The sequence below is a fragment of the Suricata suricatta genome, chromosome 5 (assembly GCF_006229205.1).
Source record: "Suricata suricatta isolate VVHF042 chromosome 5, meerkat_22Aug2017_6uvM2_HiC, whole genome shotgun sequence".
In the NCBI taxonomy this organism is placed as follows: domain Eukaryota; kingdom Metazoa; phylum Chordata; class Mammalia; order Carnivora; family Herpestidae; genus Suricata; species Suricata suricatta.
The window spans coordinates 104,136,314-104,152,942 of NC_043704.1; the positions used below are offsets into that span (position 1 = coordinate 104,136,314).

The 16,629-nt window shown below is 43.5% G+C and overlaps 1 protein-coding gene across 1 annotated transcript; it reads left to right on the forward strand.

The window, feature by feature from the left end:
* Window positions 1–6,580: 6,580 nt before the first annotated feature.
* LOC115291230 (P2Y purinoceptor 3-like) lies at window positions 6,581–7,675 on the forward strand. The gene is given in 3 exon segments (XM_029938753.1): window positions 6,581–7,246; window positions 7,249–7,556; window positions 7,558–7,675. Coding segments are annotated over 3 exon segments (1,092 nt in total).
* The last annotated feature ends 8,954 nt before the right edge of the window (window positions 7,676–16,629 follow it).

Consider the following 16,629-nt stretch of genomic DNA (forward strand, 5'->3'; position numbering starts at 1 on the left):
TCTGGCCCTGGGAGGTTCTTCTTGGGATACAATTGATTGAGGTTTTCAGATGACAGTCTCTTGGGACTGAGCACTCAGTTGCCTTTTGTGGGAGCCAAATCAATAACCCACCTTTGAGTCCCTGTTAGTTCTCCCTCCTTCACCAGGTTAATCCCCTTTGTCCCTCATTCCTGCTCCCTGGGACTGTACCTAATAAAATGGCAGCACACTAAGCCTCGGCTCTGCCTTCCAGGCGATTCGAGCTAAGACAACAGCATTCTCCCACCTCCCCCCTATGCTGAGTGTCCAGAGGCACTGTGGATTTTTCCCATCCCTGCCCCCTCTCCTTAGCAACACCCTAGCAACACGAAAGGCTGCAGTAATGGACAGCATGTCAGCATGTTACTGCTCTAAGCAGCATTTTAGGCGAAGGCTGTGAGGGGAACTTGCTGCCTGAGGGAAGAGTGGATGGAAGGAGGGATCCTGGGACCCAGGCTCTCCACTCCACAGACGCCTTGGGCAACTTTACCTCTAGTCTTAGAGCCCCAGGCTCTGTTACTGATCTCTGCTCTTGCGCCAAACCAAACCAGCTTCTACATTTCTTGACACAAAACACAGGGAAAGATAGATTCAGTCACGGTGCATTTAAAGATCTTTGTCTGATGCCAAATGAAAGGAAAAGGAAAAGTTTCATAAAGACCCCCTTTTAAGGCTGTGAGCCCAAAGGCAACGATGAACTTCCATAACCACAGGACAATATAACTATGGTTATTTTTACTGCCTCATTAATGTTAAAAGTCCTGATGTCAAAGTCAGTTTGAGGGATCACACAATTGTGCAGATGGAGTAAACAAGTTACTTCTTTCAGTAATGATTCTTTTTCTAGACAAAGTAACATCAGTTTCAGAGCAGCCACCTTCTCTGCTGTGACAGTACGATGTCAGAGCCATGTTTCCCAATCACTCCCGTGTTTACACTAATTTAAAGCTGCCAATTATGTCAGATTCTTGTCAACAGAAAACAAAAATGTGCAGGCTGCTATACAAATTAATTATTGAAATTAAGTACTCACTGTCTCTAGACAGTCCTCTAAATTATTTAAAGGATCCAATTTGCTTTTCGTGAGGGGGAAAAAAGGCCCTTGGTCTCCAATGTTTTAAGACAGACAATTCAAATATGTCAGAGAGATCCAGGTACACCGCAGGAGTAAGTTACACTGTAAAAACACAGTATAAAATCATCAAAAACCTAATGTCAGTGTCTTTTATCTTCTGACTCAAGGTATAGGTTAAAATTGGGTGGAGGGTTGCTATATAGGTCTCATTCTTAATGGTTTTTTTTTTTTAATTCTATTTATTGTTCTCTCTTTACCATTATTTCCAGATCATGCTGTTTAAGCTGGGAGTCTGGCACCTATAACAAAGGCACTACATATAGTTACTTCAGGAATGACCTGCTCTTTTATTTCCAGGTCTTCTTTCTTTGTTTTATGACCTGGGAGCTGAAGGGGCAGAGGTAGGCAAGTAAGAAACCATTCCTGGAAATCTGGATATGTGCTCTCTCTGCTTTATAAAAGAAATGCAGGTTTCCACCATACCCCACCCCACCCCCCATTCATCACAGATAGGACTTCTGTTGAACCGCTCTGAACCTCAGTTTGCTCAGTTGTAAAATGGGGGAAATAATGCCCACCACACCTATCTCACAAGGTCTTTTTAAAAATAAATTACAATAACAGGCTGCTTTGGGCAGACTGTAACTCTGTTATCATAGTGTGAATATAGCCTAGTAATGTAGACAAAAAACAAAAATAAGAGATGGTTTGATTGGTGGGGTTTTCTCTATGTCCTCAGTGAATTACACCTCATCCACAACTGCTATTCCTGGACCTGAGCCCAACCCCAGTTTCTACTTCCTTGGGGGAGAGTGGAGGGGATTGTAACCTGTCAGTCTTCATCTGCCACCCAGTGGTCTGCCAGCCAAATGACACCAAATTATCTAGCGAATTTGAAACATTTCAGAAAAGTAATTCAAAGAAAACCACCAACTACTTTAATCCACCACCTAATTAAATGTACCCAGGAGATTCACTTTTTAAAGTGATATTTGTTGAAAAATCAGGGGCACCTGTGTGGCTCAGTTGGTTGAGCGTCGGACTTCAGCTCAGGTTTTAATCTCACAATTCATGAGATCAAGCCCCCACCTCAGGCTCACTGCTACCAGCACAGAACCTGCTTTGGGTCCTCTGTCCTCTCTCTCTGCCCCTCCCCGACTTTCGCTCTCTCAAACATAAAATTAAAATTTTTTTTAATTAAAAACTTGTTGGAAAATCAAATAATTATGTTGTGATATGGATAATAAATCCCAAATTCATCTTTATAAATTAAGAAATACACACATTAATCAGCAGTTTTTGAGAATAACTCGTATAAATGCACTTTTTTACTGTCTGAAGGCATTAATGAGACTCCATTACAGCTTCAGCTGTATAAGCAAGAAAAAGCTCCAAATATGGGTAAAATATTAAATTTCAAAATCGAGTCACCGATTCAAACATGTATAATTCAACAGTGGCATTTTATTTTCTTTAACGTTTATTTATTTTTTTTAATTTTTTAATGTTTATTTATCTTTGATAAAGAGAGAAAGAAAGAGCACAAAGAGGGGAGGAGCAGAGAGAGACACACACAGAATCTGAAGCAGGCTCCAGGCTCTGACCTGTCAGCACAGAGCCTGATGTGGGGCTCAAACACATGAACCATGAGATCATGACCTGAGCTGAAGTCGGGTGCTTACCTGGCTGAACAACTCAGGCACTCCTGTTTATTTTGAGAGGAGAGGGGCAGAGAGAGAGGGTAAGGGAGAATGGCTCCACACTCAGTTCGGAGCCCAACGTGGAGCTCCATCCCATGACTGTGAGATCATGACCTGAGTGGAAATCAAGAGTTGGATGCTTAACTGACTGAGCCACCCAAGTGCCCCAATAGTGGCATTTTAAAATTAAAATGAGCAATGCCCAGTCCTTTGGCCCAGAATCTTTTTTAAAGATTTTCTCTTTCAACAATCACTCCTCCACAATTGAAAGGCAGTAACATTTTGCAGTTATTCACATTGATTCATAAATTTTCCCTTTTCTGAACTGTATCTCATAAACATTTATAAAAGGAGGGAGAACACTTCTTTCATCTTAGGTGTGTCGTTTTCCTGGGTGGTGATAACTATTTTAGACCCCTCAGATGAAAAAGACTCCCATCCCCTTTGGAAGATGTCCAGTGTGGTCCGCAGAGATCACTCCTGCTCCTGAGATGGCTTGTTGAGGCCCCTGTTCAGCAGGAGGCCAGAAATAGGCCTAGGATCTCGGAGATTAACATTGGGAATAACCCTGGGCTCAAGGTCAGAAACCGTGGTACCCAGTTAATACACAATGGGGACTCCCACTTCATTCTTTCATGAGGTCCATCTTCCCACTGAGCCTATGTAAAAGGAACAAATTCCAACTCTAAATAGTGTCAGTCTTTTGAAAGCTCTTGAGGAGATGGTGACAAAGAAGGGAAACTGCATTATGCAATACATACGTTCTAGAAGTATGGGCTTCTCCTTAGAATCCCATTCATCGTGGCAAATGTCCTCCAGGCTCTCTTCTGTTGTAAAACCCCAACCTGCCTCTCTCCCACTCTTTTCCTTTCTTCTATAAATAGCCACATGGTCCTTCAGTTCTTCATTCCAGTGAATGGAGAGAGTTGGAAGTTGTAGGGAGACAGAGGATAAGCCAGCGGATGACAGAAGCCAGAGAAGAGAAGCTTCAAGGAAAAGGAGGTGGTCAACACTGTCACAGCTTTTGCCAAGTCAATTAACCCTTTATGGCCTGACTTTTTTTCTCCCTCTTCCTTTATCCATAACAGCAACCTCAGTGATGCACTAGTCCAAACACTATAGTTCTCTACACTTATGCCTTGACTAAGAGGATCATCCTCTCTCTTAAACAGCTGTCCTTCCACACCAGGTTGGCCTTGAAGTCCAAGTAACGTGTCTTGGCCTACTCAAGCTGCTGTAACAAAATACCAGACTGAAGGGCTTAAACAGGAGAAACTGGAAAGTCCAAGATCAAGAACAAACTGCAAGGTTTGGTTTCTGGTGAGAGTTCTCTTCCTGGCCTGCCAGCCATCTTCTCACTATGTACTCGTAAAGCAAGCTCTCTGCTGCCCTTCATTACAAAGATACTAATCCTAAAGAAGTAAGGTTCCACTCTTTTGACCTCATTCAACCTATCCCAACTGCAGTCACAGTAGGGGCTAAGTGTTCAACATATGAATTTGTAGGGGACACAACTGAGACCATAGCAGAAGGCAACTGCCATGGAGAAAAGTCAGCTTCTCCAGTTACAGGTAGCAAAGGCACACTTGCCCTCCCGTCCGCCCATATAAACAACAGAGCTCAGGTCTTCAGAGCACCATAGTCTCTAGGGAAAGAGGGAGGAGGGTGTGGAACGAGAACTAAGATGTGTCTGGTTCCTCCCTTGCGGCAGGCCTGTGGGGCCTGTGTGCCTTCTTCCAGCTAATTCTCTCAGCAATTTCACCAGAGAGACTGTCCCATCTTATAGCTGGGGAGACCATGGCTCAGAGAGACAAGGTGGCTGGTTTCAAACTGGACTAGTGGCCCCGGGAGAGCCAGATCTGAGCACCACAACGTGCTCTGCGGGAGCAGAAACCCACAAGCCACATCGGGAACAAGCCTACTAGATTAGAGGGCCTAGCGAGTCCTATAGGGGTGTCTCCTCTGACTCTCAATTTCCTCAGCAGTAAACTGGAGCTCCTAACACTTCATCCACAAGGTTATTCTGAGGATTAAATTAAGATCACCGTGTGAACTGGCGGGCCAAGCCTGCACAAAGCCAGGCTGGCTCCCCTTTCTGGCCTCCCTCTGAAAGCCCACACCGAGCTAGGAAAGCAGCTTCGCTGGAAATAACTAAGCGTTTGCCAGCCCCCCACATGAAAGATTACGGGGAACAAAATGAGAGAAAATGATATTCTTTTTACTCAGCTAGCCAAAAGAGCTTTGCTCTCCCAGTCAAGTAGACTGTAAAACCAGTTAGCGAGGTGGCGAGCCCCTCAGCAAGCAGCAGCACATGAGAGCCACCAGCCCGCAACCTCAGAACATCAGTCCCAACCTCTGGCCCAGACACCGGCCTCCCCACCCACTCACCCAGCCAGGGACCCACTCAACTCCTCCTCTGGCGCATGCCCCACGTCCACTCAGTCCTGTCATTCCTGCCTCAGCAGCATCTCTGGGGACAGGTCCCTCCCCTCCATCCGGGGGGACTGAGCATCTCTCACCTGCATGCCCTGCTACAGCCCCTTGCAGTCCGACTGCTCCAGGCCCAGCTCCAGGCTGCCGGGTACCTTCCTCCAAGAGCCTCTCCCATCACCATCCTGCTGAAGAGCCTCCATCCTCTTTCAGATGGCATCCCCCACGCTGGGTCTCCTGCCACCCCAGGGCACACCGTGCCCTTAAGCTCCATTCCCTTTCACGGGCTGCCTCCCCCACCCCCACGGGAAGGCCTCTTACCCTTGTCTCTGCTCTTTTCCCAAGTGGCTCAAATGGCACCTCATTAGGAAGCCTTCACTCGACGCCCTTAGCAGAGAAGTGCTGCATCCTGCTGGTCTTCACAGCATTTTGTTGACCATTCTTTACACTTACAATTCGCTGTTTTGGTTTCTGTCTTCTCTACCAGACTGTGAAATCTTGGACAGCAAGAGCCATATTTTACTTATCTTTGGATCCCTATTGCCAGACCCAATAGGTATGCACAATAAATGTTTGTTTACTGACAGAGTAAATGAGGTCTCTGTTCCTTTTGCTGTGACTTTATATAGTCAACACTCAATTTATCCCAAAATTACCTATCTTAAATCTTTCTCTCTTGCCCTGTATTAACTTATCTTCCTGAAGGTTAAACCCTAGAAATAAACTTTTCATTCCTGTGAGCTCCATTCTGATTGGCTGACCGACCCACCGACTTCCCAATGGGACAGAAACGGGCAGGCTGCACACACAGCTTCCTCAGCGACACGGATCTGCCCGTGGATCTGCTTTGTCAGCAGAGATGGGACTGTGGAAGAAGCTGCACCTGGCTTCATGGCTCACATCTGCTTTCTTGGATGTCCGGGATGCTGAGATGGTTAATAAGCAAATCAGCTTCAGTATTCAAATACGCAGCTAATAAATCCTGAAAGAGATACAAATCAAAATCCCCTTGGAGATTTCCTGACTCTATGCAAAGGATTCTAGCCAGAGGAGCAGTCACAGTGCTCCAGGTTGTATGCCCTGCTTAAATGACAGCAGCACCTTCCTACACCATGTGTTTTTGAGTTTCCTGTCACAACCCAGCCTAGAGCAGAGAGCATTCAAGGTAGTGTAAGGCCAGCCCTCTGGACCTGGTAAGTCTACAAGCTCACCTTTTAAAGGCTGTGGTGCCCTGGGGTTTAACTTTTCTCTCCTGGAGCTGGCCTCTTTCAAACAAGGACTCTGACCAGACTTTGGGAACACAGAATAAAATGCCAGATCAAGGGAGATGCTAACACTCAGCCAAGGTCATGATGCTATGCTGCCCATTTTCTTTCTAACCAGGCGAAGCACAAGAGGAGCAGCTGTGCTCCCAGAGGGAGCCTCCCAGGAGATGGAGACACTGGATACTAACATCTCAGAGGAACAGAGATTCTGCAAGTTCTCAGAAGACTACAAGCAAATCTACCTCTCCCTGACCTACAGTATCATTCTCGTGCTAGGGCTGCCCCTGAATGTCACGGTCTTGTGGCTCTCCTGGCGCCAAACCAAGCGCTGGAGCTGTGCCACCATCTATCTGGTGAACCTGATGGTGGCTGACCTGCTTTGTGTGCTGACGCTGCCCTTCCTCATCATCGCCTACTCCCTGGGTGACAGGTGGCCCTTCGGGGAGCTGCTGTGCAAGCTGGTGCGCTTCCTGTTTTACACCAACCTCTACAGCAGCATCCTGCTACTGACCTGCATCTCTGTACACCGCTTCCTGGGTGTGTGCCACCCCCTGCGTTCGCTGCCCTACCGGACCCGCCGGCATGCCCTCCTGGGCACCGCCACCACCTGGGCCCTGGTGGTCCTCCAGCTACTGCCCACCCTGTTCTTCTCCCAAACAGACTATGTTGGTGGCCATATGGTCTGCTACGACATGACAAGCCCTGAAAATTTTGATCGGTTTTTCGCCTATGGCGTGTTTCTAACATTGTCTGGATTCCTCTTTCCTTCTTTGGTCATCTTGGTGTGCTACTCGCTGATGGTGAAGAGCCTGATCAAGCCAGGAGAGACCCTCATGAAGACAGGCAATGCAGCCCGGACCAAGTCCATCCGGACCATCTTGCTGGTGTGCGGCCTCTTCACTGTCTGCTTTGTGCCCTTCCACATCACACGCTCCTTCTACCTCATGCTCCGCTTCCTATCTTCAGAGGACTGCCAGCTCTTGATGGTGGCCAGCTTGGCCTATAAGATATGGAGGCCACTGGTGAGCATGAGCAGCTGCCTCAACCCAGTCCTGTACTTTCTCTCAGTGGGCAACAACAGAGTCAGGCTCTTCCAGGAACTCAGACACAACAAGGTGGGTGAGCAACCAGCTGGAACCAAAGGACAGAGACCCAAGAGTGGGCAGATCTGGGTACTAACAAGATGATGTTTGGGGAAGATGAGTTCCAAGATGTTGACAATGACTTCTTTGAACACAGTCATGTGCTACTAGGAGAGGGGCTCAAGGTCTCCTAGTGGAGTCCAGCTACAGAGGATTTTATATTGATGTTAAGAGATTTTAAAATAAGAATATGGAGAGAGCCACCAACAAAAAAGAAAACTTTCTTGTTTTAACCAGAGTTGACATTTATCTTGACACTCAGTCCAGGTTAACCGTTACCTCCTCAAAAGGCATTCCTACCCACCCTAGTTAACAATGACCTCCCTCCTTATAACCCAGTCACTCTCTATTTCCCTATCCATTGTCTTTTGAACACTTAGTACCTCAACTTGTTAATTTTAGTTATTTACAGTGTGTCTCTTCCCCCCTAGAACTTAGGTTCCAACAGGAACCTGTACCCCTAACACCAGCCTCCACAGCAGGGCCGAGCACATAGTGAGTGCACACTGGATAGCAGTGGAATGAATAAGTAATGAATGGGTGGGTGGACGGATGGATACGTGAATAAAGCCTTACTATATAAGAGCACTTTACTTGGAGGGACTTATTTAATCTTCACAACAACCCCTGGATGTGGGAGCTATTGTTACCCCCATTTACAGATAAGAAAACTGAAGCATCGAGCTTTAAGTAAGTTGTCCAAGGTCCCCCAGCTGGAGAATGCCCAGATCGCAATGCTGGATGGAAGCTTTGAACCCAGGCACTGGCCTCTGAAGCATGCCCTCCTGAAACCTATCTGGCCCAACCCAAACACTGGAGCCAGCCACGTCTCCTCGCCAGCACCAGCTCATCGTTTCAGGTCAGCTCCCTTCCACAGAAGTAACCTCATGGGCAGACCACTGGGTATACAATATGTGTTCTTTTCCTATACTTCTTAACCAGGGTTCTGATTAAGGTTAGAAAAAGCTCCACAGAATAAAGTGGGGAAAACAGGATAATGTGGCTGCATGAATGACGATTCACCCTATTCTTATTTGAACATGTCAGTTTATGATAGAAAAATTGTACTACTATCTTTAATCGTAATAGGATGTTCATTATTTTAAAAAAATCTCCAAAGTAATCCAAAAAGATAACCTTAAAAAACCTCTCATATTTTAACAATATGTCTAAAGAGTTCTCAGATCTAAACATACATTATTTCATAATTCATTATAATCTCCCTATGAAGATGTGGATAAGCCTTTTTAATAAAAGCCCAAGTGTAACCCCTCATTACTACCTTATTCTAATTACAGGAAGTGTCTGAGTAAGCCATGTAGATGTCTAAATTATATAATTTTATTTTAAAAGTGCAGTTTATTGCTTTCAAGGGCACACAATAATTAGAACTAGACGAAGTGTTGTCTAGCAGAATTCCTTAGGATAATTAATTTAATGAATAGGCAAGGATGTTTTCTAATTAGCAGGTCAGCTGTTTCCACATAAGTGCCTCTATAGCAGCTAGGAGAACTGAAAATTGTTTGCTCTTTTGAACATTCTCTCAGTTCTCTTGCTTATATTACCCATTTTTGTCGCTTTCTTTGCACAGCACACAGGGAAGAGCCAGCTGACCAACAGTCCCGATTATCACCCCTCACAAATTAATATGGTTTACATTACTGGAAAATTGGTGCACTGGGTTCCTCAGTAAAAGCATAAAGCCACGCCATGTCCCCCCACTTAGCCCCTACCTCTACTGCACACCAGCCTGCCAACCCTGGAGGTGGGAAGAAAACTAATCTAAAATCCTCAGAATATATCACCTTTATCTAAAAAGCAAGTGCTTTAACACCCCTGACCAAAGTTTTCCAGCCTTTAGCCTTTGTTAACTTAGGTGCTTGCAATTACTTCTCTGATCCATGTAATGCTAATTTTAGCTTCTGCAGATCTTCTCACCTACCTAACAGGAAAGTATAAGCATCCATTTTTACTTCTGGATAATTGAGATCAAAAAAGTTGAACTTCGTTGATATTATATTCCGGTTTTCAGGGACAATTATATAAAGACAAGAATCTCAAGACAAGAATCAAGCTAGACTATGCCCTTTGAATACAGGACCCCCTTGTAAAGGAAGGAAGGAACCCACTGCCCAACATAAGTCAAGGGAATATTCCTGATTCCCTTGTGGTCACTGAAAACCCACCTACAGAAGGAGGCAAAAAGACTAGAAGAAATGAAAGTTCTTCCTGGATCTACTCATTCAATGCCCACCACCCTGGTAAAAGCTAGGATCCTCAAATGTGTTATTGCCCTGAGCCCCAAGAATCTTGCATACTTTGCCTGGCTGTTTTGACAGGCTAAAACAAAGCAGAAGATCAGCAAATATTACCATGTTCAAAATACCATGACTGGGGCAGTAGTAGATGCCAATACAATGGCTGTAGCCACCTATAAAAGGGTCAAGGATATTATAGACTGTTGGAGAAACAAAACAAGAACATACAAACGACAACATGAACGCTAATTAAACAGTTTCTGCAGCAACAGAAGAAATCATGTCAGTTGTTGGTTAATCAAAAATAAACAGTACAGGCAGTAAGTATTAGGGAAGCTTCACGAGCAAGGGTAAGACTACTACTGAGAGGGCCATGAGCATGCAGAAGACTGGGGACATTTCAAACAGCACAATTTCCCATGCAGTGTTCAAGACAATGGAAAAATGTGTGTGAGAGTCGAATGTTGGTTCCTGAAGGGGAGGTGGTGGAGATAATGTTGGAAAGGTGGGCTAAAGTGTGATTACAAAGGCCACCCGAAAGCCAGCAAAGAATCATTCAAGGCACAGGGGATCTCTGAGGGCATTGGAGCAGGAGAGTGATGTGATCAAAGCTGTGACTCAGAAACTTACTCTGGAAGCCCCCATGTTTTGAATGAATTAAGGAAGAGAAACAAACTGTCACAGAAGACTTCTGTGAGGTCTCCTGATTCCTTCCCTTCGAAGCCAGCCTATGCACAACCTCCACATTTTCTTTACCAGAGCATTTTTCATATGTCACACTCTCCCCAATTCTGTCCATGTCCTCCCCATACCCTCACTTCTACAGGACAAAGCCCAGACTTCTCATGCGGGCATACCGCACCCATCACAGTCTAGTCCCAGCTGAACTTTTCAGCTCGCAGCTCTCCTACCACATGACATGGATTTCTACCCCTCGACACCCTCTCCAAAAGCCTTCACCACATGCTTGCATACTCATCTTCCCAGGCGTTGGGTTCTACTTCCTCCAGCTGCCTCCCATCTCACTCTGCACTGCTGACTTTCCCACTGGCTTATCACCTTGGAGTTGATGAGGGGATCCATTATCATCCCAGGTCTGTTTTCACTCCCCCAATACTCCATTTTCCAATCTATAGAACATGGCATGCTAGCAACATTCTGAACACAGTAGACACTCAGTAAGCAGTGGTGATGCTGATAATGAAGACGAAGGCAATCCACATTTAGAAGACCACTGCAGTGATCCAAGCATACAGATAATGGGCATGAGAACTAAAAAGATTTAAAAAGATATTGGAAAGAATGAACAGGAAGAAAATACTTACTTAGACAAGAGTGGTAAGGGAGAAACAAAAATGATTCTGAGACTCCAAGTCTGAGACATCAAAAGAATGATAAACTAGCACCTAGCACACGGTAGGCACTCAATAGTCACTGGGGAAAGCAAGAGAGGGAGGGAGGAAGGCAGGCTGTGCATTGCCTGGAGAGTTTAGATTCAGACAAGTTAAATGTGAGCAGCTAGGGAGGCCTCAGCTGGAACTGAAGGATGGAGATTCAGAGACAGCTTGGGCTCAAGCTCTGAGTTTAGAGTTATCTGTCCAGCAAAATATTCAAAGCTGCAGAAGTAAATGGTACCTTTGAAAAAGGAAAGAGAAAAACAGAGATACAGGAACCATAGAAGATTCCTGAGATCTGAAGAAGTAGGAGATTAGGAACCATAGAAATCCTGACAGGTAACACAGGGATAGGAAATGGTGCTGAAAAATCAAATGAGGGAACAGTTTGAAGAAAGGGGGTAATTAATCAAGAGTGTCACATGAAACAGACTAGTCAAAGAGAATGAACAGGTGTCTCTCAGCAAATAACTCAATTGCCACCTCTTCCAAGAAGCCTTCCCTGATCATGCATCAGAACATCCTTTCCCTTCTCTGACTCACTATCCACACCAAAGGCGCATCTCCCTTCTACCAAGCATGAGCAGCAATATTTAAATCCTCTTACTTACTCCGCCCTCCCTCCCCATCCCCCGCCGCCACCCGCCAGGATCTGGAAGAGGCTTCAATACATGGGTACCCACTAAATCTTTGCAGAATAAATGAACACAAAGCAAATGATTTTCCTGTGTATGCTTTTCTGGAATTACTGCCTAAATCCAATTTATGAATGTGTGCCTATAAAATTAAATCACAAGTTGCCTGGGACTTATTGGTTCTAACACTCACCAACTCCAATTCAAGGCAATTCCAGAATATGCAATACCTGCAAGCATTCATACTTCGTAGCCCACATTTTACAAGCAATAAAGACGGGAAATGTTTCACAAAGTTGTTTGCAATTAAACATAACTTAACCTAACCTTATAATGTTATATATTCTCATTATCTTTTACTTTCTTGTAAACAAGCCAAATCTCTCTAGTATTTCAATTTCTCAACTTTTTGTTTTGTTGAGAGTTGTTTCTTTTTAATGTATCAAACTTCAAAGGTAATGAATGGCCTCAAGAAGAAATCCACGATGAGAAGTAGAACTTATGTTCTTGCAGCAAGCTGTAGCTGGGAATTTTTATAGTGGTTAAACCATGAACAAAAAGCAAAAAGTACCACTTCAAGAAAATTAAGGAATCGCAGAATCTGAGAATGTTCCACTCCCCAAGGAGAAAAACACATTAACAAGATCTTTATAAAGCATTAACCTCACAATAAATACATGCACACACAGTCACTGAAGACTCCTATGTCCTTTCTTGCAAGAGTAGGCTACCCTTTTTTACTCTAATTTCTACCTTGGATTCCTACTCCAAATCATTACAAGTTGGCTGCTCTTTCTTGGTTGAACGGCACCACTGTCCATTCAAGTCAGAAATCTGGGAGTCATCCTCAATTCCAGCCTCTCCACATGTCATGATCGTGTTGTCAGTTCAACCTCTAAGCATCACAAGAACTCGCCCTTTCCTCTCCCATCTTCCCTGCCACGGCCTTAGTTCAAATCCTCATTACCTCTCATAAGCTTCACTGCTCCAACCTATTAATTGTCCTCTTGACTCCACATTTATTTCTCTCAGCCTCTACTTCATTTCCCTCCTTCTGCTTTTATGGTCATCTTTCTGAAATGTAAACCCCATCTTAATCCCCAACAGAAAAATCTTCCCAAAAGACTCCCATTTTCCTTCAGGATTAACATCATGCTGAACATGGAATGATGTTTGTACCAAACATGTTTGTACAAAACAAAACTTTCAAGCTAAACTCCTGGGGCACCCTTCCCTCCATTTTCATTAACCAGCAAGTTTGCTTGGGATGAGTTCCAGGACTTCTTGTCCTCCCCATTCTTGCCCTACCCCTTCCCTGCTTCGGTGAATCATCTCACTCATTCTTTATGAGACAGCTCAAAGACCATCTCCTCTGGGAATCTTGGAAGTCTTCTAGGTCCTCTGAACCCCATTAGCCATTGCTCTCTGACACTGCTCATCACACTGTATCACAATCACAGAATCACTGAGCCTTTGTCTGTTTACCCCATGCATCTATGTAACCCTTGATGGGGATGCTCTAAATTTTCCACATCTCTGAATCACCACCCCTAGTGAAGAGCCATAGGTTCAGTGGTGGCAGAAATAATGACACAGAAGTCTGTGCATATCTTAGATCACCACATTATGATAGCATCCTGCTTGGTTTTTCCCACAACTGGTTTTCTTTGAATTATAAGATGGTATCAAGCTTATGTCCCAATTTCAGAGATGTTATAGGTGAAATATTGTAGCCTATGAAATGTGGCATATTAAGTAACACGATAAAAAACTTTACATATTTATGTATCAGACTAGAAAAGCATTTTAGCAGTTGAAGTGTTAAAAATAAACCAAACAATTCTTAAATGAAGGGAACATGTATTACAGTATTTTTCCTTTGAAATGATAATTGAGGAATTGTTTGTTCTGTATCCTAATTGTGGTAGCCTGAACACATCTCTATTAAAATTCATAGAACTGTAAACTAAAACTAAAGCTATTTAAACTATTTCTAAATATCCATTAAGCCTGCCCTCTTAGGCCCAGACCCCTGCTCTCCATCCATCAAGCCTGCATTCCTCCTTCCGAGGCCCCACTAGTACCCAAAGAGGACATTTATTTCTCCTTTGACACTCTCCATTTCATGATCAGTGACTCTCAAATCTGAGATAACCTCTCTCTAGGCCTGCATGCCCACTCTCTGTCCCAGCCATTTCTCTCCCAGATCAGTGGCTGCTCAAGCCCAGACTCTCCTCTCTCATCCTCTTCCCACCTCACTCCATCAACTGTCCACCTCTTATCCACCATACTCATGTGAAATCTGGGCTCTAGTAGATTGGGGAGGGGGAAAAAAGAGGGTTCACTTGTGTCCTGCTCCATTTATTTGCCAGAGTTCCCAAAGGAATCTGAGCATAATCACAGAACAGCCCATCTTCCCCAACCCATCAACTAAAGGCAAAAAATGGACAGATAGTTCTCTAGTGTTCTAGATCATCCATCAGTGTATACATATCTAACATGTGGCAATCAACCGTATCTGTATGTTTCATACAATAACTATGTGAGTGCTTGAAGGAATTTTAGGAATTTTAGATACTCCATTTCGTTAATCAGAAAATGGAAGCACAGAAAACAACAACCTCGTAAAACTTGGGAGATAAGCATGGAAAGTGATCTTCTTCAAAAAGACAAACTCCTACAAAGTACATACTAATCCCAAATGGAATGCTTCTGGGCCAATGATTTTCCATTACACAATTGATTTGCAGTCAAACCTACTAGGGAAAATTCCTTTTAGGAGTTGAGGGAGTTAGGTAGGGTTGCTGCCAAGATGTGGGACTGATAAAGATCTACAAGGAAAAGAAATGTGTACTTGAGTACATGACCTTATTTACGAATACCTCATGGGAGTAAGTGGTAATAAGTATGTAATAAGTTTGGTCATCTGGCCTACAGGCAAGATGTCAAGGGCCTTTGAGTATTTCTTACAAAATATCAGAGTTTTCCCCGTTAACCTCTAGGTAGCAAATTTGTATTCAGGACCTAAATTCAATTTCCCCACAGTGCATTCCAAGAACATGCAAATCGAAGGAGCCAAAGGGTATAAAACTGAGGTTAAGGCATCCCAGAGATCATGCAGAGCTTGCAGACAACTTGAAGCTGTTCTTTGCCACCGGTGGGACCAGAATGTGTATTATTTCATTAGCCTTTACCCCATTCTCTACTCCATCTCTCAAGGTTCCCTTCATATTCAATTTTCTTCCTGTCAATGCAAATTCTATTTCTAACTCAGGGCCCTGTTTAACTCCCACCTACATCCCCAAAGTTCTTTGGGAAATGCTACCTATTGCCTTTCTCCCTTCTGAACACCAACTTCCAGTTTCCTCAAAAGTAGCACTCAAACTTGTGCTAAATTTTGTTTTCTGTGAGTTTTTTTAAATTTTTTATTATATGTTTATTGTTGAAATATTAGAAAATATAAATAAGCCAAAATAAAGCCATCACACAGAGACATCTACATACATATCCTTCAGACACATTCGTGTTTACAAAAGCAGCAGCACTCTGAATCTTCACGTAACAACCATTCCATATCAATGCTCTCTAATGAAACCATGTAATCAATGACTACTTTAATATTTCACTTTAATATGTGATACAATGTCCTTAACAAAATTCCTACTCTTATAAACATGGGTAGTTTCATATTTTAGGCTATTATAAGCAATCTTGTGATCAAAATAGTTTCTTAAAAGACACTTAAGTGTTTACCTGTCTACTGGTTTCCTTGGGATAAATTCTTAGAAATGAAACTGCTAAGCCAAAAGGCACAGAGCCCAACACCATCTTTTTTAGGTCTTTTTATTCATATTACCAATTTATCTTCCAAAAAAGGTTATTGCATTTTACTCTTTATTTATGCTTTATTCAAAAAATATTTATTTTGTGCCTACTTTGTCTAGGCAGTATTGACACAACCATAATTAACATAACAGACACAGTCCCTGCCCTCGTGGAGCTTACAGTCTAAAGAAAGAGGTAGATAACCACACCTCCACTATCATAAATTCTTCATTATAAGCTGAGGTAATAAGCTAATAAGGAAAAAGCACAGGACTTTTCAAAGATCACAGAAATTTTAGAAGAATTTGATACAGGCTGAAAGGTCTGGAAGAGTTTCCACAGGAAGAATGGTTCCGAGCTGGTGCTAAGGTTTTCTGTTGTAAATGAGGTGAAACCAAATTGTGGAGAACTTTGATTTAAATATTCCAGACAGAGAGGGCAGCATGGACAAGGCCGCCGAAAAGGGAAGGAACATGACCCACTTTAAAAAATGTAATTATGCAGCTCACTGTGGCTGAGGCACAGGCGTGTGGGAAGCGTGAGGCCGGGGCGGGACCACACAACAACAACAACAACAACAACAGCAACAGCGGCAGGCGGCTTCCTGTACTCTCCCAAACTGATACAGCCAGCATTCCACTATCTGGGCTAGAACAGTCAGAGGGCAGTCAAAACCTCAAGAACTCACAACTGAATAACGACACAGTAAACTGTAAATCAGAAAGAATGGCTATAAATAAACAACTTGAATCAGGAATGCATTTTCAATCTGAGAACTTTCAAGCATACAACGTCATGTATTTTAAACAGTATAATTAGCTAAATATGACAGTTTAACAGTTGTCTAAAACATCTGCATGCCCCTGAAGAGCAAATTACATGAAAAA